This window comes from Impatiens glandulifera, chromosome 3 (assembly GCF_907164915.1).
Source record: "Impatiens glandulifera chromosome 3, dImpGla2.1, whole genome shotgun sequence".
Lineage (NCBI taxonomy): Eukaryota > Viridiplantae > Streptophyta > Magnoliopsida > Ericales > Balsaminaceae > Impatiens > Impatiens glandulifera.
Genome location: NC_061864.1, coordinates 16938324 through 16960832, shown reverse-complemented (window position 1 = coordinate 16960832; position 22509 = coordinate 16938324). Strand labels below are relative to the sequence as shown.

The following is a 22509-nucleotide window of genomic DNA, read 5'->3' as shown; positions in this document are numbered from 1 at the left end:
CTAAATGAATTAAGAATTATGATATATATATATATATCCTTTTCAAGAGCACTTTTTATGCTCACATTTTTTTTATAAATATTATTTTTATTTCATAAAAGTACATATGCATTATTTAAACAATAATGTAAATTGTATAAAATAAACATTAGTATACAAAAAAAAAAATAATCACATATTGACAAAGTTACTTTAAATTTTTTACAAAAATCCATTTATTCTCAAATATTTTCACATTTGAATTGACAATTTACCATAAATTAGTATTTGGGAGCCTACTGCTACTAAATTTAATTTCTTTGCAATTTAATTTTTTACTGTTAGTTTATTTTCTAAATAATAAACCCAATTAATAAAAAAAATCCTAGAAGATACCTCATCCATTGATTATAACATTTAACATCGTCTCGCTTTTCCCGACTAAGCCTCTATTGCAATCTACAAAGACACGACACATTCAAGGAATTACAAATTTATTGAGAATTTGTCCTAATTGCTTTTGAGATCTTTTTAGCATCTGTCTATTCTATGCTATTATTCAATCATTTAGTTGAGCATCACAAGTTTTAATGGATTAAGATCCGCTCAAAGAATATCTTCTAAGATTTTTTTATCATAAGGATATTTTCATTTTAAGTCGTGGATTCAGAACAACATTATCCCGTACTATTGATATTGTTCTTTGATCGAGATAGGATACTAGGGTTTAAGGTTGTCACGATGGGTGTAATTAAAAAAAAAAATCTTGTACATTATTTTGGCTTCTGAATTTCTATGTCAATATATATGTTTTTTTTTTGTTTTTCTTAATACAACTAGATTAAACAATAATGGATGACACTTTGAATAAAGAATTCAAATTTAATAATAAAAATAAACCCTTCTATTCCAATCTAAAAAATAATTGATTGGTCTAGAAACAAAGATGAAAAATATCTGTTTTTATATTTCACCGACTTTTTCCTAACATTTTTAAGAATTATAAACTTTGTTCGTTTGGATTTTCATTTATTACAACACTTAATTTATAAACTAAAATACTAATTATTATAAATTATTATATTATATTTTATTTTATAATTATATATTCATAGTCTCTCTTTTTTTTAAAATAAAATAAAATAAAATAAAATCCCACAATTACAATATTATAAATATAAAAAGATATCAATAAATAAATATTTGAATTAAAAACATGTTGTGAACGTGTATGTAAATTTGAGGTTAAATGGTCCACAAAAACTTATCATCTATTGCTAGTGTTGCTAGTGTTTGAAAGTGGTTGGCACTACAATTATTTTTAAATTAAATTTGAATTATTAAAGTCACATGAATTATTTTGTTGAAAACGACTTGAATAAAGGTAAAATATAGTATTAAGTAAGGTCTCATAATTTCATAAAATTAATGTATATAATATGTTATTAGGATAATTCAAATTTAAAAAATTATTTATTAACAGATCAAAAGTCAAATTATTAAATGAAAAACTAAATGTAATTGAAATGATAATGAGTCATACCTTATATACAAAAAGGTCACATATTCAATTATAATATAATTAACATACTTTTAAGTTATCATAAAATAAAAACATTTTTTTAAAAAATAGATTGAAGTAACACCTATAACTAATGGAATCAATTAATTAATGGAATATAGCTGTTTTCATGTATAGAAGATGCACCAATTATTAACTGTAATTCCAAACAGAGCCCCCCCGTTTATTCTTAATGCTAGTAGGTAGTATTAGACAATTTGCAAATCAATTAGGACTTTGAAATTAAACAAAAATAAACATTAAATCTGCTTCTTTCCATTTTCTTCACTTTAATTTGTTAAACATTATTTTAAATATGTCTAAACATGGTTGACTAGCCAACTTTTTATATGATATATACTTAAAAGTTGGTAACTATGAACTCATATTTGAAAATAAGGTTAAAATATGGATCTCTTGGAATTTTCTTTCAAAAGTATAAATAAGTCATTTTCAAACAAATAAATTTAACTTAGTTAAATATGTAATAACTTTCTTTCTTTCCTCCTTTTTCCTCTTTACTTACTATTTAATTTATTTATGATTATTATTTTTAAATATAATTTAAAAACCTAACATGACATTTTATCTCAACTTTTATTTTTATTTAAAGCGTTTTAAGAAAGTTAAAGTGACAAAAATAGTTACTAAGAGAACAATGGTAAGTTGTAACATGTTCGATTGTAGCTAATTAAACCTCATTTTATTACGTTTCTATTTCATAAACATCACTCCATTCATTAATCAAAATATCAAAATACTCTTTATTTTAAATTATTATCATTATATATTAATAATTTTTAAGTCATTTACCAAATAATTTTTAAGTCACCAATTATTACATTTTAAATAATTCAAATTGTTTTAATAAAAAATCACTTTTTTGATGTGCATCCATGTATCTTATTTTCAAATTCATAAAATTTTGATATCCTAAGTATTCTTATCATTTGAGTTACTTAATGATTTTTTTATTATTTTTTTATATGTAAAATAAATAAATATTTATCTCAAAAATAAAGATTAGGGGTTATTATATTTATATTTACATTAAATTAATTAGCTTTCACCGTATACATATTAACTGGTTATTTTTAATCCATATTTACAATATATATTGTTAATAGTACTGAACTAAGATATATATATATATATATATATATATATATATATATATATTAACTTAGTTAGTTATATATTTGTTAAGATTGTTTGTTATTTTTCTTTTTCTAGTTAGTTTAATTTAGATTTATTTAAGAGTTATATAAACAAATAATAGATTACCAATCTCATTCATTTGATCAATCATACAAATTAAAACAGATTAAACATATCCAAGAATGGATTATTAAGTTCTTCCTTCTATGCTTTATTTTAATCATCAAACTTTGATAAACGAATTTTTTTTTAAACAGTTTAACACCATTTCATTAATAACTCAAAAGTGAGAGAAATGGTCAATTATCAAAGTTAGACAAACCATAACTATGATTAAAAGATTCAAACGACTCTAAAATATTTGATTAGAAAAAAACAAAAAACAGAGATTACAGACAACTAAAACATACAAATCCTATTACTTAACATTATTGTTCAATTTAGCCAATACCATTTCCTGTACTTTCGGATTCCAATCTATTGCTCTCGCAGCCCACCTATTTTGCCTAATCACTTGTTTGACTCTATGCTTCATTATTGGTGATTTAACTGTTGCATTTGATAATGACTGTTTGTAAGCATGAACCTCCTTCTCTTTGCATTAGTTTCGTTTTAGAGGAGTCAACACTAATCTGATAAATGTAATTTTGTTTAAGTATTTTAGGAATTTCACATTTACATGTACATTTCGTTGCTTCATTTTTGCCTGATTTATTTCAGTCTACTTTTAAAGTTTTCTCTTCACTTTCCTACACTACATTCTTATCATTTTCTTCCTCTAATTTTATTTTATTTTCATTATCTGATTCTTTCCTTCCTCTGATCCTTCTTCTTTTTCGATTCTAATAAATGAGATTTGTTGTAAAACATGAAAGTAGAATAATCTTAACTAAATATCTTTTCCTGTCCTAACAATAAAAAGTACCTTGTACGTCGTAGGTTAAGCTTGTCATGCGGTACGTTCGTCTAGTTAAATTAATTAAGTGTGTTAAACTCGTAGTAATTAGTCATATATATATACCGAAAAAGCTGTGAAAACCGACATTCTTAGAAGAAAAAGAAGAAATAAAAAATAACTTTAATTATATAGATTGAAAAGAGAGTAAAGAAGAGAAAGTTAGGTAGAAAAAAAAAAGTAGACTTGCATCAACTTTTCAAAGACATGTCCCAATGAAAATAAGCAAAAACATATATTATATTTTGGGACAAGAAGTAGTTACATCTACCAAGATCAATATGACTCATTCATCCTACAAAAAAAAAAAACATTTATACATGACTAAAAGTAAATAAAGATCTTATAAGTGCAAAATAGAAAGTAAACTAGGCAAATAATAACTAAAAATTAAATCATGAATAAATAATACATCTTCAGAATATTGGGCAAATCCAAAACGATAAAGGAAGAAGAGTTTTAAAGAAGACATAATACAAATAAACACTAAAGGACATTTGATAAATTGTTGGAGAGTCTTCTTTAAGACAAAAGAAATCTTTTTTTTGCTGGTCTATTTTATCATCTTCATTTTGCTTGAAATATATTGGACCCATTATTTAAATAAATTATATTTATTAGAAATTATAATAATTGAATACAATTTATTTAAAGATATAATTGTTATCTGATCATGATAGAATGAAAAATATATCTATACTAAATGAAATCAAAACAAAAATTATATACCATAATTTTAGATAATTTGTATACTTAATGAAATGGAAATAATTACACTATAATTTATATAATAATTTATAAATGTTATCATCCAAGAATAATTATACCAATAGAAGAAGAAAAACACTTTATGAATTTAAATTTGACTTAATAAGTAGATGAGTTCCTCTTTACTAATGTTTCATGTTCCCTTATTAGTCTCTCACAAGGGAAATGGGCAAATCAGTAAATACTGCTTTTATTTTTTAAAATATCAAAATTTGTGTGGAGAACACCGAAACATCTAAAATTCGGTAGCAGAGGATCCCATTTGTTTAATAAGATTTTAATTGTGAAAAATATGTTAAAAAATAATAGCTTTCAAATAAAAAATTAGTTTAATTTTATTTATTTATTTATTTTTCTTTTAAACATACTTGGTTAAGAATCATTACATGAATAAAATTAATAACTCTCTTAATAAATTTTGTCTCAATTGTTATATAATTCAATATCAAATATTTTTTTTGGGAATTAAAGAAGAACTAGCATGATACCCCACAGTCATGATTCCCGCTTAAATTCAAAACGCTTCCAGATGGAATCAAACTCATGACATTTTTGTCTCTTAAACCGACTCTTACCACTAGGCTACCTTGGTGAGAAAAATGGGACAACGAATTAAGTATGTAGCCTACAAACACACTTAACCATTTAACCAGGCGCAGAACTTGTCATCTGACGGGATTGAACTCAGTAACTTAGGGTTAGTATTCACCTTTTAATGTCGTTAGGCTAGAAGAAGAGATCATATATTATTTTATTGTACTAACAAAACTATTTAGTGATTTGGTTAGTTGCATCATATATATAGAAAAGAGATTTAACATTGGAATTCTTCTTATTCTAGAGTTTGGTAATGGTGAGGTTAAATCGACCATACATGATGTTATGCAGTGACAATATATGGATTGTTTTCATGTGATTATTATTAAAGACTTTCGTAAACGTTAATTTTTTGGGTGTTTTTGGCATAGATTTTTTATTTTTCCCTCTTATTATATTTTTTTAATTTTGTGAATGTTTTTTGGTTGGCCTAATTGATTCTCATTTTCTAATATTACACTGATCATTAAATAAATAAATAAATAAAACTACAGAATATCTAATCACAATTATTTATAACTTATATGTCAGGTAGAGAGTGACATTATTTATTTTATTTTTAGTTTAATGAGAAGATGTAAAAAGATAATAATAATAATAAGTTATACTAAAATTAATATTCATAATCTATCCTACATCAAATATAAATTTATTTAGTAATTTATATTTAATTCTTTTGTTAATAAGTTTCTAATTGAATAATTAATTAAAGTTGAATAAAATGTTCTTGTTCTTATAAGTAGTAACTAAATAACAATTTTGTTTTTAATTTTGTTTTTAATAAAATCAAAGAATGTAGCAAATAAATAAAAGAGATTATAAGCATCATGACAAAGCCCAACAGATCAATTATTTATTTTTAATCAACAGCCCAATTCTTTACAAGCCCATCCTTGAATTTTCTAACCCTAAACGCAAATAATTATTATAATTTTCATAATATTTCTTTAACAATAAAAAAATCATTTACATAAAAAAAAATCAATATAGAAAATAAAATTGTCAGTATGATAAGTTTCCTAATAATAATTCTCAATATAAAAAATAAAATATTCACTGATAATTAAATATTTCTTAACAAAGTAGTTTAGATCAAGATAATTAAAATCTAACCTTAATTTTTAAAATTTAGGATTTTATAATAGTAAAGAATGATGATGAGTTTGGTTTAAATAATTTTTTTTAACTAGTTAACCTATCAAGATTTTACTTTATCATTTTGAGATTGTATGAGTTTATAAATTAATAAATTAATTATTTGGATTTTACAAATTTTACGATTTTACATAAATTTATTTATGCATTTAAATAAATTAACCCTTATAATTATAAACTTATTTTAGTGTTATTTGTTTTTTTAGTTTTCAAATTAATTTTTTATTTAATTATATATATATATATATATATATAATATAATATAATTATTACTCTTTTAATTAATAATTTCTTCCGATTCAAAATAAACTCTTGGTTTTTAAAATTTATAAATATTAACAATTTTAAGTAAATTATTAATTTTCTATACCTTTATATTCTTCTCCGGGTTATTACTCTCAATAAAAAAAATGAATTTTTATTCAATATATATAGTTATTATTGACATTACACAAGCGACAACAATTTTTGTCTTAATATATTCAACAATAAAAAATAATGACTTATTTTTATTCAAAGTAACATTACCACTTAAGAAAACAAAAATAGTGGTTATAATAACTCAATTAATTATAATATCAAAATGTTCTATAAGTATCAAATTTGCGATTTACCCTAACAAATAAAGAGAAACATACAACATAGATAGGTGCATCACATATACATAGACAAGGTTCAATTTAATATGTAATTAACAAAATAATTTGGTTGTATAAAAATTAATAATCATAATCAAATAATTAAATGTAAGATTAGTGAACTATAATTATATTATAAATTCATATGAATCTGAAATTTCAAAATAATTAAATTTTTATATAAATTTATTTTTTTACCGGTTAATCAAGAACACTCTAAACTAAAATGAATTTTTAACTTTAGAGTCGTATAACGGATTAATAAGTTAATGATTCCATTAATAATAAGACAGTAGATAAATCAACATAATTTGATTGTAGATACCATCAATTAAAGATTGATATCTGTCTTCCTTTCTATTATTAATTAATAGCATGAGAATTAATATATAGTCTTATTAAATTATTTAAATACTTAATAATAATACGTCGACATCTCCAATGTAGCCATCAGGTCTTTTAATTACTCTTATCCTCATGCATCCAATCAATTTTTTTTTTTATCTAATAGATCAAATAAATTGAATTGAAAGAACATAATTTAAAATCTTATTTTCTTTTTGTAAATTGATTATTAGAGATAAGTTAATTAGTATTGTCCAAAATAATTTTTTAAATGTTAATAATTTAGATTATCTAACAGATCTAAAGCATAATTAAAGATTCATAATACATGCTAGATTCAAGTGACAGTTTGTTTCAAGTTGGAAGTTCAAATTTTAAAATTTGGTGATACTTTCCCAAGTCATGAAATGGAATATTCCTAGATTTTTTTTTATCCATTTGACAATATTTTTGACACTTGAACTACGTACAATCGTGGGTTGAATACGTTTATTTTTTATAAAAAAATAACTTGTATACTAAACTGAAAATTGTGAATTTATTGATGAATTATACATTTTTCTGTATTTTTGTTTACATTTTGAAGTAAAAGAAAAGGTATACTAAAGATTAAAAACATTAATCAAAACAGCTAGCTAGCTGCAAATAAACCAAAAACATTGTTAACTGCATGGGAAACAAATTTTGATGAGTTTTTGATAGATCATACATTTTTGTTTTGTATAGCCTACAGTAACCCAATAATTTAACTTACATTGGTAAATAACATTTATTTATCTTAAATAAAATTGGAGTTATAGTTGCATTTCACTAAGAAACAAATTTATTTTACAAAACTATACATTTTATTCTGTATGGAAATTTACTTGGATGCTAAAGCCGGCAAACTAAAATACTTGGAATCTTGATCACAATGTGGAATCCGAATGTAGCGCATATTATGTTGACTAATAAGTAATTCAAATTATCGAAAAGATAAAAAAAAACTAGAAAGGTTGTGTATAGAAAGTGAAACTTACAAAATCTTAGTGACCTCATTTTAGTCCAACTAATGGTAAGTAGACGAGTCTATATAGATGCGAATGTTGACTCTCCTAGGTCCTAGCTCACTTGTGTTTTGAGTATACGATGGTTGTATTACTGAAAGATTAATAATCTGTGGTTCGAGAGAATGAAAATTACTATTAAACACAAGTTAGATCATTTTATTCAAACCGAATCAATAATGTCCAATTTTAAAAACCACTATTATTTTGCTCACTAATGGTTTTTTTTTTTTTTTTCATGTGTCTCACTTTGTGATAGTCTACTATTTTAAAATCTCTCAAATTACTTAGCTAAAAAAAACATTAGTGAGCCAAATGATTTTAAAATGGTTTTATTCATCATAGTGGTTTGAATAAAATATCATAACTTGTGAGTTTAATAGTAGTCTCGATTATATCACTTGTTACTACTGATATTCATCATTAATGATCTACAAATATATATTAATAAAATGGTTATATACTTATATTCATGATAGTGGTTTGAATATTTCAGCTCAAAGTTTTGTATAGGAACATAGTTTTTTAATTATAAAATAATAATAATGTCATTATTGGTAATGCAATCAAAAGTACAAATGGACAATTAAGAAAAAATTAAACCATAAAAAGCCGGCCATAACATCCTCTAAGAAGCCGGCCATTGGAATTTGGATGAACTCATCTTCTTTAAAAGGCAGCTAATTGGAAGACCAGGTCATATTTTCATTATCCATCCATTAATTATTTGATCATCATGACCAAGCTTTCACAGCAAAGGATGAAGAACAACAACAACAACAATAATAATGTTTCAAATGGTGGCAAAAACCTTGTTATTAATGGAAGTAATAATAATGGAATTATCCTCAAGGCTAAAAGAACACGAAAAACTGTCCCAAGAGACTCCCCGCCCCAGCGCAGCTCTATTTATCGCGGCGTCACAAGGTTAATTAATATTAATATTAATCTATCTTCTACTTTTAATTAATTAATTATGCCTAAGTTAATTAATTAAACTTTTTTTCTTTTGGGTTTAATTAGACACCGATGGACAGGAAGATATGAAGCTCATCTATGGGATAAACATTGCTGGAATGAATCCCAGAACAAGAAAGGAAGGCAAGGTACAAGATTGATTTTTTATTTTTTTTTTTGGAAAATAAAATTCATTTTAATTATCTCTAATTGTGATGCTAATTACTATTATTATTCATTTTCTTGTTGCTGCATGCTTATGGACTGTTTGATTCGCTACTAATATGTGGGGATATGCATGCAGTCTATCTGGGTAAAGTTTAATTAATTATCTGGTTAATTAATTAATTAATTAAGTTTTATCTGGTAAATATAATTAAAATAATTAACTAATATTATAATGGTTATTATTAGGTGCTTATGATGATGAAGATGCTGCAGCTAGAGCTTATGATTTAGCAGCACTTAAGTACTGGGGACCTGAAACTATTCTCAATTTTCCAGTAAGTTTAAATTAGCGACGGTTTGGGTAAATAGCGACGCTAAAAGCGTCGCTATTTCTCTTAATAAAAAAAACTGCAATTTTTAAAAAGTATTATAATAAGTTTGGTATAATATTACAATTCATGGATTATTAATTTATAGCATTGTGTATTATTGAATTATTTATTCAAATCAATACCATATAAGTTTTGATGAATAATACTCGTTTATTAATGAATTATATTATATATTGTATGTAGTTATTGACTTATGAGACGGAATTAAAAGAAATGGAAGGTCAGTCGAGGGAAGAATATATTGGTTCGCTGAGAAGGTAAAATATATATTTAATAGTGAAAATTATTGTATTTGGTTACTTAATTGTGATATAATTATCCTAAACTTAATTTAATTTAGATTAAGATCAATGTGAGAAATATCTCTTTTTAGATAGGCTCAAAATGATTATTAATACCAGAAATTAGTAAAATGACAATCAAGCCATAAACTTATAGAATATATTTCAAGAAATTAAATTAACATGACGTGTTTTTAAACTTTGCAGGAAAAGTAGTGGTTTTTCAAGAGGAGTTTCCAAATATAGAGGTGTTGCTAGGTAATTATTTTATTTTTTTTGGTTGACATTGATATTAATATTTGAAAAGTTATATAAACATGTTATATTTATATATAAATATTTATGGTATTTTGTTTGAATAGTTCTTCACATGGATTAGTATGTTTTGTTGTGAGATTGATAATTCAACAAATAATAATAATAATCTAATTTGAAAACAATCATTTTATTTATTATTTTAAAAATATAAGCTAATTAACACAACCAACAATGGCCTACTTCAACTAATTAAAGTGTGAATCATAGAGTTGTTATCTTATGATTGAAACAATATATTTTTAATAATTTTTGTTTTTAAATATTATATATATTTCTAATTAGAATATTCTTTCACATTTGATTATGGATACATAATTGTAGACATCATCACAATGGAAGATGGGAAGCAAGGATTGGTAGAGTATTTGGCAATAAATATCTTTATCTTGGGACTTACGGTAACATCTTTTATTTTTATTTCTAAACCATATCAATATTGATTGATAATTTATTAACATTTCATATAAAATATTTCCATGGCAGCTACACAAGAGGAGGCCGCAATTGCATACGACATGGCGGCTATAGAGTATCGTGGTCTCAATGCGGTTACAAACTTTGACCTTAGCCGATACATAAAATGGTTGAGGCCCAATAACAATACTATTCAACCTAATCCAGATGTTATCGAAACCAAAAACATATTGAACTCTCCAATAAAACAGGACCCATCTAGCATAACCTTTGAACCCGATAACCATCAAACCTTAACTAATACGTGGGAAGTTGGTTCGAGCCAGGTCAAACCAACAACAGCCACATCTGCCCTCGGTCTTCTTCTTCAATCTTCAAAATTCAAGGAGATGATGGAAATGACGTCTATAACGGATGAGTGCCCTACAAACACTACATTCTCTGATTCTAGCCCTAGCTCGCATGGTCCATGCACCTTTGTTGGTGACATCGAATCATGCTTTCAGATTGATCAGGATTTCGGAACTTATAGTCAAGGAGACGACGCTATCTTTGGAGATCTCAATTCTTTTATGTTCGATGCTTAAGAGTCCTCAAAAAAATCGAGGATTGGGTTGTTGAGAAAAAGGAGTAACATTTCAATTGTGTAGGGATAAAAATAAGGTTGGGAGACCAAAACATAATTTACTATTTTATTTTATTTCATCATATCTATATGTTCACCAGAAGGAGTAAGCAATTAACAGGGGCATTCTTTTGTAAATATAGAATAAAGGGAGCTAGGGCTAATAATTTATTCCATTGCTTGATCTTCTGATTATCAGACATTCATATGGCAATCCTTTTCACCATTAATAATTTATTGTCTCTCTAAATCTCCTCTATTATTTGGAGCCAACATTTATGTTTATATATTTATTTGAAATAATTATATATGTTATCCCCTCTTCTAGCCTATGCCACAAAAAAAAATTGGGTATTCTTAACTTCCTGAAATCTCGAGTTCGAGTCTGATGATAAATTCTGCATCTGAGTAAGTGTGTTTGCGAGTTTTGTATTAACTCGCTATCCCATTTTTTAAAAAAAAAATTATGTTATATATTTTCTAAATTCATATCATCTTCTGTTAACTATTTAACTTTGGTAGAATCAACAAATATCTTAAACTATTTTTGAATTTTTTTTAACAATAATTTATTGGTCACAAGGAATAAGTTTATATTTATTTATTTTTTTATTTTATTTGAATTCCCCCATCATTTTTTTTTCTCTTTGGGACTCGTGGTTATCTCTCATTTAAATACGAGAATTTTTTTTAAAGTGAATCTTATATCTAAATGACTTAAAAATATCTGGCACAATTAATCTGATTTTGAATAGCAAATAAATTTCACTTTATTTTTTTTTCATCTTTTTTTGTTTTTTTTTTCTTTCAATTCTCACAAAATTGCTTAATTACTTTGTCATTAGTTAATCATTCCAAAATAGCTGAAATAATTGTGATAACAATACTTGTAGTGTGATTTATACACTTGCTAGAATTAGGTTAAATTTTAAATAATTTTTAAGAGCAAATTAATTATTTTAACTAGCTGTATTTAGTTCGGTATTTTTATTAGATAAATAACTAATAGAAAGGAACAATGACTTAGTCATGTATTTACGACCGATCTATTATAGAAGAGACTTTATTTTTCTGGGTACACTGGTTCTCTTTTCTGTAAAAGGGTAAGTAGAAAAAATGACAAAATGATATTGGAACATCAATTTGGAATACATGCTACAATCTCTTTAAGTTTATGTTTTACTCAGGTGAATCATTCGAATTAAGGTGAGATGTCATATTAATATATTAAATTCCTAACCTTTACAAATTAGTTTAAGTACACGAAAAACTCAATAAAAAAATTCTTATTATAAAGAAAAAAAAATTATAATCCAAACAAAGAAGAATACACACAATTTACAAATCCAATTACAACAATGAGTTGAATTATAAGTAAACAATAATCTTTCTCAATATTAATAATTGAACAAATTTATTTTTAAATTTAAAATAATCAAACAAAATAATATAAATTTATGTTGAGATAAAATATATTGAGACACATGTAACAAATTAAGAAAGTTTTCAATGGGCATTATTGTTTGATTACAATTCTCCTCGACTTGAGAAATGACCATATGTATCGATTAACTTTAAAGTCGACTGAGTAAAATTATTCTAAACAAAAAGGAAAATACGATTGTTCAGTTACCTAAATGACAAATTTTATATGAAAATATATATATATATATATATATATATAAATAAATCAGAGTTATTTTTTCAAGATGGAAAATATAAAAAATAACTAAAAACTAGAGAATGTTCTTAAATATATTAACTATGAATATAATAAAAATGTAAATGGGTGAGAATATTAAAATTTGCTACCTTTATTAAAAAAAATAATAAAAAAATATATCTTTCACTAAATTACATGAAGCAAATAAACAAATGTTTCTTTAAAAAAATAATAATAATTTAATAAATGTTGTCAAAGTTTGGCAATGAAAAAGATTTTCTATTCAATGAAAGACAACAACCTTTGACAGATGTACATTTATTATGTATATTTAGATTACAGACATCTCCTTAAAATCTTACACCAATTCTTGATACATTTCTAAAAAGGGATTTTCCTAGGGTTTTACCAATTTGACATCTCCCTCTTCTTCGGACCAAACCATTTCTCATTCTACAATTCAAGCCCTAAATTCATCAAGGGTTTTGTTTTCTATATATCGATTCGGGAATTTGAGTTCATGGTACAACGGATGAAGCGATCAGACATTGATTTCAGGGGAGCTGTAACATTTTCCGTCGGAGTCTCGCCTAAGCAGGAGATCGAAGATTCATTGGAAGATCGGTATGGGCCACTCAACAAGCGATCCAAGTCGTCTTCTTTTTCTTCTGATCAGGTTTGTATTCTTAAGACGATATTCCCGAGGAAAACTCGCCTGGGAGAGATGCATGTTAGACTGATTTAAGCTGGGATTATACAAATGCCAGAACTTGTGAATTTTCTTTTGTATTTCGGTGTTTTAATGTCTTTGATACGATTTTGATGTGGGTAATTTTACTTTAGGTTGCCGATCATGGCAGGAAATGGTTGAAAACAGACTATTTCTTGTAGATTTTGTTAGTGTAGTATATTATAGTCAATCGTTATCTTGATCTGAGGTTTTTTAGGATGTGATTTTGATGCCTATCATTTGAAGTTCTTTAGATTTATCAAAAAAAATGGTTTCTACAGATGAAAATGCCGGTTAATGAGCCCTCACCTTCACAATACAACCCGCTTGATGAACCAAGTCCATTAGGATTGCGACTGAGGAAAACCCCTTCATTGTTAGATTTGATACAAATGAGGCTCTCCCAAGGCAATGTTTCTACTCCCGCTGCTGCTGCTGCTCCATCAAGTCAAAACAAGGCATCTATAATAAAGAAGGATGTCAAAGGCGCGAATGCAACTGGTTCCTTAGACAAGCAAAAGGCCTCAAATTTCCCTGCTTTACTGCTGAGAATTGGAAGCTGGGAGGTAATAATAATGATGAAAACTTGTCTTTCCTTTTGCTTGACATTTGAAATTTTGGACATGTAATTGAAAATCTATCTTCTGTGTCAGTATTCTTCAAAATTTGAAGGTGATTTAGTTGCAAAATGTTATTTCGCAAAGAATAAGCTTGTGTGGGAGATCCTTGACGATGGTCTCAAGAGTAAGATAGAGATCCAGTGGTCGAACATTCTGGATTTGAAAGCACATTGCCCTGATAAGGGTCCTGGTTCCTTGACTGTTGTGGTAACCTTTTAGCTATCTTCTACATGTTTTTTTTAGAAAATTTGTTCTGAATTGTTTTATCATGCAAACAATACTTTACAGCCTTGGGCCGTGTTTGATCTAGGGTTATTTGAATTATTGAGTGGTTATTTCCAAATAACCTTGTTTGATATAGATTATTGAAAAACAGCTGGATGTGTTTTGGATGTATTTGGACATAAATAAGACATTTTGGAACATTGGATATGATTGGGGAATTTTGGGTTTAAAGGGAAAATGATTGGGGAATTTTGGGTTTAAAGGGGAAATGATTGGTTTGTAAGGGTATAAAAGTTTTAGGGACCGTGTACATGCTTTTGTCGTTATCCATAAACGACAGTAAATTCTTTTAACATGTAAGCAGGTTATTCCAGAAATAATATTTTTTTAAAAGATAAGAGGGAATGCTAGTATTTTGGTTGAGGATTTGATTGAATGATGGCTTGTTTATTTAATGAAACAAGGCCTTGGTTAGTTAACTCTTCATTGTTGCAGCTGGCTAGGCAACCACTATTCTTCAAGGAGAGCAATCCACAGCCTAGAAAGCACACCTTATGGCAAACAACAACAGATTTTACCGATGGGCAGGCTAGTTCTCACAGGTAAAAGTGTTGGTATGCTTTATCTTGTGTAAAGTGCTTCTGTATTTTTAGCTCTTACACAGGTTCCGATTTTGTAGGCAACATTTTCTGCAGTTCTCTACTGGAGTACTAAACAAACATTACGAAAAGTTGATAAAATATGACGCACAGTTGGACCTTTTGAGCCGGAAGCTAGATATTATTATAGAATCGCCATTATTTGAAAAACAAACTAGTTGTGCAGTGGTGAGTCTAGATGGATCAGATACTTCCAGCATTCAGAAGACGGAAGCTACTGAAGATTCGTCTAGCTCTTGTTTACATGATACTGCATCAGGATCTACTGAATCATTATCCTTTAAAACTGACGAACCAAATTCTTCTGGGATTGTGGTGTCTGCGGAAAATTACTCTCCCATTTTAGGTAACCAAAATTTACTGAAGTCCATCTGTTTGGCTTTTTCTATGCAATCTTATCTCTATATTGTGTAACCCTAGTAGTAAAACGCTAGTATGGTAATTAGTAGTTTATAAATAGTTTTCTTTTAAACAATTATTTCAGAGTTGTTCGTCTGAAATAATATATGCTTACATGTTAATATTTCGTCGATTATGCATAACAACAAAAACAATTTTACATTCCAAAACCAAGATCCCTTACATGAGGTTCTATCCAAACAAAACAACCAAACTCCCAAAATCCTAGTAGATTATGTATTATTGGAGGAATTGATGAAATCTCCTCTAAAGCCTTGAACCATTCTTGTCTCATCTATAATTCTTCTACAAATCTTAGATCTCTAGGCTGGTAAGTAACTTAAAAAAATAAAATTTTTTGATGAAAAAAGTGAGTAACTGTCAAATCAATGAAGGCTTGTTTGATCTTGGGTTGTTTGAAACAAACATTATGTAAAAAGTAAGTTATTTGGGTAAAATGACTAAATTGTCCTTATTAATATTGTTAGACATTATTAATAAATGAAATAATGGTAGTTTTGTATTTTAGCTGATAATTTGAATGACTTGATTTATGAGTAGATTGTTCATTCGATAATGGGTGATTTTGTTTTTCTATTTGCCATCGTCAAGTACAGGTTATACTGACATTCATTTAGGAATATTTACTGATAAATTTGTGTGCAACTGAAGGGAATGCAACCCAAGGGCAACAGCAAGACTCTTCTGCAGTGGATGTCTCGGACTGGGATAAATTGAAAGGCATAGGAGTCCATCGATCAATGTCCATAACGGATCTAGTGAACCACATTGGACATAAGATCTCTGAAAAGAGGGTTTCATCAGGAAACCCCATGGACTCGAAGAAGGAAGTTGAATGTGATAACATTCTGGAGAACCTCACTCAGATCCTAATGAGCGACACACATTCCATAGCACCTTCTGATGAGAAAACCCTAATGTCAAGGATCAATTCATTTTGTTGTCTCTTGGATGATGACCCGCCTAATGTTCCCAAGCCTCAAGAACAGGCAACTCAGCAACTTGAGGGCGGTTTGCCCACTGATGTTGCTGAAAACAAACAGGCACCAGGTATGTCCAGGAGGGACTCATACGGCGATCTGGTTTTTAACCTTCCTAGGATATCATCTCTCCCTAAGTTCTTGTTCAATATATTTGAAAGTGATGATGAGGACAACAGTTTATGGTAGATTGGAAGTCTAGTGTGGGTAGGAGAGGCTTAAACTGAGAAAATTATGGTGTATTTATTTTATTTTATTCCTTTCTTCTTGGTTTGGATTTGATGATAAGATATTCTTTTGGTCATGGGGGAGTTCTAGGATTAACATAACAAATTGTGAATTCCTTTAGTTGAAAAAGTCTTACTTTTCAGTATGTTGATTTTGCTGGTTTTCTCCTATTTTGGGTTTTAATCATTGTAGGGTTTTTTTAATGAAAATAATTTACATCAATATTTACTGATCTTGTATTTGGGAAACATAAACTTCAACTTTTACCTTGTGTCATATATTATATTTTTTTCATTTTCTTCTTCTTGTAATCAAAATTGTGGAAAATCTAGACTGATTTCTTATGATTATGACCTCATTTCTTACTTATCATGGACCTGCTAGATAACTTTACTCATGTTAATTCAATTTGATTCATATGATTATGACATTATTTTTTACCTTCATTGGTTGAGTTAAGTTTTTTTTTTTTTTTTTTAAGAAAATGACTGAATATCATTATAAATAAAATACTTGAAAAGGGTAAAAAATTACAAGAGTTCAGACAGAAAACAGAAAAAACAATCTTTTTTCTTCTGTCTGTATAACCCGAAATTCTCGATTTTGCACAGTGTCGTCTGGTCCTCGAGGAGTGTCCACATGAGTTCGTTGAGGTGTCTATACAGGTCTGTAGTGTCTCCTTCTCATGTACAAATCTACTCGTAGCATAGACTTGATCGATCGCCACATTCATTCTCTAGGCCGCATCTGATAAGGAGAGTTCATTCCTTTGGGTACTTGACTACGCTATTTTTCGCATCGAAAATAATAATTTATATTACATTTAATATATACGGCAATGGCAAGACTAGAAAAGACAATAGCGCCGGTATAGAGAGAGGGGAAATTCGCCCGGACGAGGGAAGCATAGTGCCTAGTAGCTAGCCCGACTCTTCTTTGGTGTCAAGGTAATAGCTATAAACAGTCATCGACTCCGGAAAAGGGTAGAAGAATTAGACCTTTTATGGGACATACAATCAAAATGAGAACAAAAGTGAAGAAAAACAAACAACGAAGTTTAAAGCTACTTAAAATCAGAAGTAATTACGATTTTCTAATATGCAATGCTCATTTTTGACAAATCAACCAATTTTGTTTCACAAGTCCACGTGAATTCATCTACCATGGTTGAGTTAAGTTTTTATTCTTAGATGAAATCATCGACCTACTAGTAGGGATGACAATGGGTGATAGTGAATTTATTATCTCGACTCATTTTACATCGTTATGGATTCCTTTTTACTATCATTTCTGTCTTGTTTAGTTTTGAGAATTTTTAATATGATGATGCTATATATTTATTTGTGTATAATAGTGTTCAAGGTGAATGATACAAAAATCATCACCGCCTCATTTTCAATCAACTATAAGTTTAAGTTGAGAAAAAAAACGTTCAATTCAAAAAAAGTTGCGAGACAAATTATAAATATCATCCGGAGAATAGGATAAGTTCGTCCATAAATCTTGTATGATTTCGTAAGATTATGACGTATTCTCTTGGGAAATCACTTTTATTTATTTTTTGGTTTTTTGTAAAATAAGAAAAATATTTGTCTAAACAAACAGAACCTTTACAAATAATAAACCCTAATCTAAAATCTAGAACCTCTTCTTCATCATCATCATGATCATTTCTTATGGTGTAATAACCTAAATCGTCTATTACCAGATCAGTGCTGCAAACTGAAATCGATCTCTTCTCCCTTCTTCAGCCGGAATTTAATGAAAATGGTATGACTTTCTTCCTTCTTCTCTGGATATCAAACGATCGTTTCTATTGCTCACTGAACTAGCGTCGCGGAAAGAGACGTCTGAACGGAGGTAATGTCTCTCTTCTAGTTTGATGGTAGCGACAACGAGTCCTCAATCACCTGGATTACTGTGAATGTTTGAAGGTGAAGAAGATCCAATTCCTCTGTTTATCAATCTTATAATTAACCATTTGTAGACTTAGAACTCACTAATTTGTTTAATGATCTTACAGGATTTTTCAGAGTATACAATTAAATAAGAAAAAGCTTCCACATAAAAGAGAGAGCAGTCATGGTGGTTGCTTCTGGAACTACCTTTGCCAAAGAGATGACCATCAGAAAACGGATAGCCAGCATGTATTGTATTCTCTCTTAAAATTGATAGTGTTTAATTGAATGTATGTGTTGTTTGGAGAATTGACAGAAAGAATGATATGATGAATATGGAGATCTCAATCTTGTCTTGAATTTGTTTCAAAATGAGGTTATTTAACTTGCTTGAAACTCTGAAACAGATTTAATAAACGGGAAGACGATTTCTCATCTTTGAAAGAATTCAATGATTATTTGGAAGAAGTGGAGGATATGAGTAAGTTGTTTGTATGAAATACTTATGCCTGATGTTTATTGAAGTCGAAGGCTTGTTATATTGATGGAAGTTGTCTTCTTTGAAGCATTCAACTTGATTGAAGGAATCAATGTACCTGCAATCGAAGCACACATTGCAAATTACCAGATTGAAAATGCAGAACAAATAATGATTGCTCAAGCTCGTAAGGTCTGTTTCTTGTAGTTCATTTTTTTTATTCTTTTTTTGCAATTTGATTGTAGTTGATTTGATTTCTGAACATATGTTTGTAAAACAGGCTGAAGAATTTGCAGCAGCATTGGCTGCAAGCAAGGGACATATTGCACAAACTGATATTGATGTGGTAAGAGTACAGTTTCAAATGATACACTGTCTTTATCATTTCTTGCATCGTCAACAATTCGCTCCATATTGATTGAACGAGTACAGTTTGCAAATGTTTGAAAGTTGTCTACATATCTTCTATTTATTCCTTTTTTTTCTACACCAAGTATTGTCGATCTTTACTTATATGCTATTGGTTTAACCAAGTCTGACTTGGGCCCTGTTTGATCTGGGATTATTTGTTAATCAATTTGTTATTTGCATTTTCGATTTAAATTATAAAGAATCGGTTATTAGGATAAAAAAAACGGTAAGGGTGTATAGATTATTGTTGTTTGATTAGAAGTATAGGAAATGGTATAAGTTATACATATTTTATAATTGTGTATTTGGTTATGGAGTATAAGAAGGATAAAAAGACATTTATTTCCCTTTCAATTAAAATATAAGGTATATGAGTTTTATACTACATTGGATAGCTTATACTATTATCCCAACAATGTTTTTGCCCCATACCAAATATAAATATATGATGAATAATTTTTCTTTGTTTGAAATAGAAGGTGTTTTAGTAATTTACTTGAATGGTGTGATTGATGAGCAATTTGTTGATGGGTTATTTGGAATTAAACCCTTGTTTGTTTGATCCAAACAAGTTAGTGGATGTTCTTAGTAGTTTTTCGCTTTTGAATGAACAATTGTCTGTATGTATTCTGCAGTCAACCAGTTCTCAAGTAGGAAATGAGACTGGTACACAACCAGGGCAGTATGCTCCGGCAGTTGCTGGTGGATTACAGCCTCGACCCACTGGAGTGCAACCTAACCTAATTGGAGAGATGTTTGGATACGATGATGATGAAGAGACTAGGAAACTCCGGGCAGAAAGGGGCGGTAGGGCAGGAGGATGGAGCGTTGAGTTAAGCAAGAAGAGGACTCTTGAAGAGGCTATGAGTAGCATCTGGATTTGACCGGATTTCTATACCCTTTGCAAAGAATGAAGGGTATAGTTTTTTTGAAAGCAAAACTTAAAGAGTATGAAGGTCTGGTATCCTCTGCCCCGACTTTCATTTACACTCGCATTGTTTGTAAGATTCATCTTGTAATCTGGGCAGTAAGTTCAAGAAAAATGTTTTTGAGATAATTGATCAACTTGTTGTTGAATGGGAAGGTGGTTTAGGAACATTTAAGGAACTTGTTATTAGATTTCGACTGTATGCATTTTCATCAAATGGTACTTAATATGTTTATTGTGTTTGAGGTATGTTAATACAGGGATCTAATATTAATTTTTTATTTTTCAAAAGACTCAAATTAGTTATTAGAATCAAGGTAGTTAAGAGTTTATCTTAAAAAATAAATAAATATAGAACCTTAAGTTAACTTGAGTGAATATCATAATTGTGGAGTCCTTGAATTGATACACATCCCATTCGGCACTTAACTTCTTTATTAGAACTGATTTAAAGATTGCGAAAAACATTAAACAATTTATACTTTTCTACCATTTTTTAGCAAAAAAACACTCCGAAAGAGTCAAGTATAGGAAAACCCTTATATAAATAGGCAATGAGGTTTGTCACTTTCACGACTCTTAAAATGCCTTTTCTTAATCAGACAAGTAGGGATTGTTGGGGTGAACCAGAAAAATTTAGGTAAAATCTGATCTAAATTGTATTTGTAAATTCAATTTTTTTACTTGAATATATATATAAAATAAGTTATTTATTATTTTATATATATAATTAAATATAAAATTAATACACTCTTAAATATTAAGATTATGAATTTAAAGTTGAAATTTTTTTAAATCAATAATTTAGTTGTAAGAATTTAACTAGTTTACTTAAAATTAGAATTATTAAGTTTGTTTATAATGCTAAGATTTTAAAAGTTAAATTGACATTTTAAGTATATTGATTAGAACAGTTAGTTATTATTTTATTTTTCTCATTTTTCAATAATCTTTATTGAAAAAAACATGTTCATTGATGTTATCCTTATAAAAATACTTGTTACAGAAGTGTAAGACTCATCATCCACTATTTAATCCATATTATATGTATATATAATATTACAACTTGTGAAGTTAAAATGACTTAAACAAAGTTTATGCCATTAATTAATTAATATGAATAGTCCACTAAATACAAATGTAAGTAAATTAAGATAACCGGCCGCCTCGTGGCATTTAAACTCATGGAAAACACTAATTAATAATTAGTATTAATGTTGAATTAATTAAATAAATTAGTTATATGATAGATAGATAGATGGATAGATTTTCATATTAAAATAATTGTCGACAGAAGAAATGATTTTACTTTGTTATGTCCCCAGCCAATGTTTGTGCACTTTCGGTTAATTAAGTCTATGAACACAATACTTGTTATTAGCCGCTATGATAAAATAAAATAAAATAAAACGGATTATAATCACTAATTAATGGATTAGTCAAGTCATGATTATGATTAATTACTTCATAATTAATTAATCCTCCTAAGTAGCTTAATTATATAGGTTGTGGAGACACACCTATCAGGTGGATAATTAGTGCAATTATATTGTTAATTAACCCTTTTTTGGTTGTTAAAATTCATTTGATTAAGTACAATTGGGAAGATAGTTATTAATCCCTTAATCACTAAACTCTTGTTTGGTATCAAGGTTTTTAAATAATTCATGATTATTAAAGAAAAATTATCGGTGTTGATTGAGTAATGATAAAATAAATTTGTTTAAAGTAAAATAAATGATAAAACGATAATAATTTGACAAAAAAACTTAGACAATAATAATGTGTCGGTACTTAATATAATAGAATTGAGAGTTTTCAAGATTTAAAATTCACTAAAAAAAAAAAAAAAACATGACATTCAAAATATTTTCATTACCTATATTTCTCAATTTAATATCAAATTAAATAG

The 22509-nt window shown here is 27.9% G+C and overlaps 3 protein-coding genes across 4 annotated transcripts; all 3 read left to right on the top strand.

Annotated features, from left to right (window-relative positions):
* Positions 1 to 8938: 8938 nt before the first annotated feature.
* LOC124929866 (AP2-like ethylene-responsive transcription factor At1g16060) lies at positions 8939 to 11319 on the top strand. Its single transcript, XM_047470251.1, has 7 exons — positions 8939 to 9129; positions 9226 to 9308; positions 9574 to 9662; positions 9903 to 9976; positions 10208 to 10258; positions 10640 to 10716; positions 10802 to 11319. Exons 1-7 carry the CDS (start codon positions 8939 to 8941, stop codon positions 11317 to 11319), a joined length of 1083 nt encoding a protein of 360 aa, XP_047326207.1.
* Positions 11320 to 13379: 2060 nt separating this feature from the next.
* On the top strand, positions 13380 to 17049 carry LOC124931632. The gene is made up of 6 exons (XM_047472146.1): positions 13380 to 13696; positions 14032 to 14316; positions 14404 to 14577; positions 15091 to 15197; positions 15275 to 15600; positions 16326 to 17049. Exons 1-6 carry the CDS (start codon positions 13541 to 13543, stop codon positions 16841 to 16843), a joined length of 1566 nt encoding a protein of 521 aa, XP_047328102.1. The 5' UTR covers positions 13380 to 13540; the 3' UTR covers positions 16844 to 17049.
* A 1854-nt stretch (positions 17050 to 18903) lies between these two features.
* On the top strand, positions 18904 to 20839 carry LOC124931659 (CDK-activating kinase assembly factor MAT1). 2 transcript variants are annotated; one of them, XM_047472182.1, is made up of 5 exons: positions 18904 to 19029; positions 19188 to 19261; positions 19365 to 19450; positions 19539 to 19604; positions 20305 to 20839. In XM_047472182.1, exons 1-5 carry the CDS (start codon positions 18965 to 18967, stop codon positions 20551 to 20553), a joined length of 540 nt encoding a protein of 179 aa, XP_047328138.1. In that variant the 5' UTR covers positions 18904 to 18964; the 3' UTR covers positions 20554 to 20839. The 2 variants fall into 2 exon arrangements, with proteins under 2 accessions (XP_047328138.1, XP_047328137.1); XM_047472181.1 differs by having other exon boundaries at positions 19347 to 19450.
* Positions 20840 to 22509: the final 1670 nt, after the last annotated feature.

What these genes read in the sequence shown, in the direction of transcription:
- LOC124931632 (XM_047472146.1), top strand. Translation starts at nt 13,541, where the DNA reads ATGGTACAACGGATGAAGCGATCAGACATTGATTTCAGGGGAGCTGTA. An exon ending in CTTCTTTTTCTTCTGATCAG is followed by an intron (nt 13,697 to 14,031) that starts GTTTGTATTCTT and finishes TGGTTTCTACAG; the next exon opens with ATGAAAATGCCGGTTAATGA. An exon ending in GGGCAGGCTAGTTCTCACAG is followed by an intron (nt 15,198 to 15,274) that starts GTAAAAGTGTTG and finishes CCGATTTTGTAG; the next exon opens with GCAACATTTTCTGCAGTTCT.
- LOC124931659 (XM_047472181.1), top strand. Translation starts at nt 18,965, where the DNA reads ATGGTGGTTGCTTCTGGAACTACCTTTGCCAAAGAGATGACCATCAGA. An exon ending in AGAAAACGGATAGCCAGCAT is followed by an intron (nt 19,030 to 19,187) that starts GTATTGTATTCT and finishes ACTCTGAAACAG; the next exon opens with ATTTAATAAACGGGAAGACG. An exon ending in TGATTGCTCAAGCTCGTAAG is followed by an intron (nt 19,451 to 19,538) that starts GTCTGTTTCTTG and finishes TTTGTAAAACAG; the next exon opens with GCTGAAGAATTTGCAGCAGC.
- LOC124929866 (XM_047470251.1), top strand. Translation starts at nt 8,939, where the DNA reads ATGACCAAGCTTTCACAGCAAAGGATGAAGAACAACAACAACAACAAT. An exon ending in ATTTATCGCGGCGTCACAAG is followed by an intron (nt 9,130 to 9,225) that starts GTTAATTAATAT and finishes GGGTTTAATTAG; the next exon opens with ACACCGATGGACAGGAAGAT. An exon ending in TATATTGGTTCGCTGAGAAG is followed by an intron (nt 9,977 to 10,207) that starts GTAAAATATATA and finishes TAAACTTTGCAG; the next exon opens with GAAAAGTAGTGGTTTTTCAA.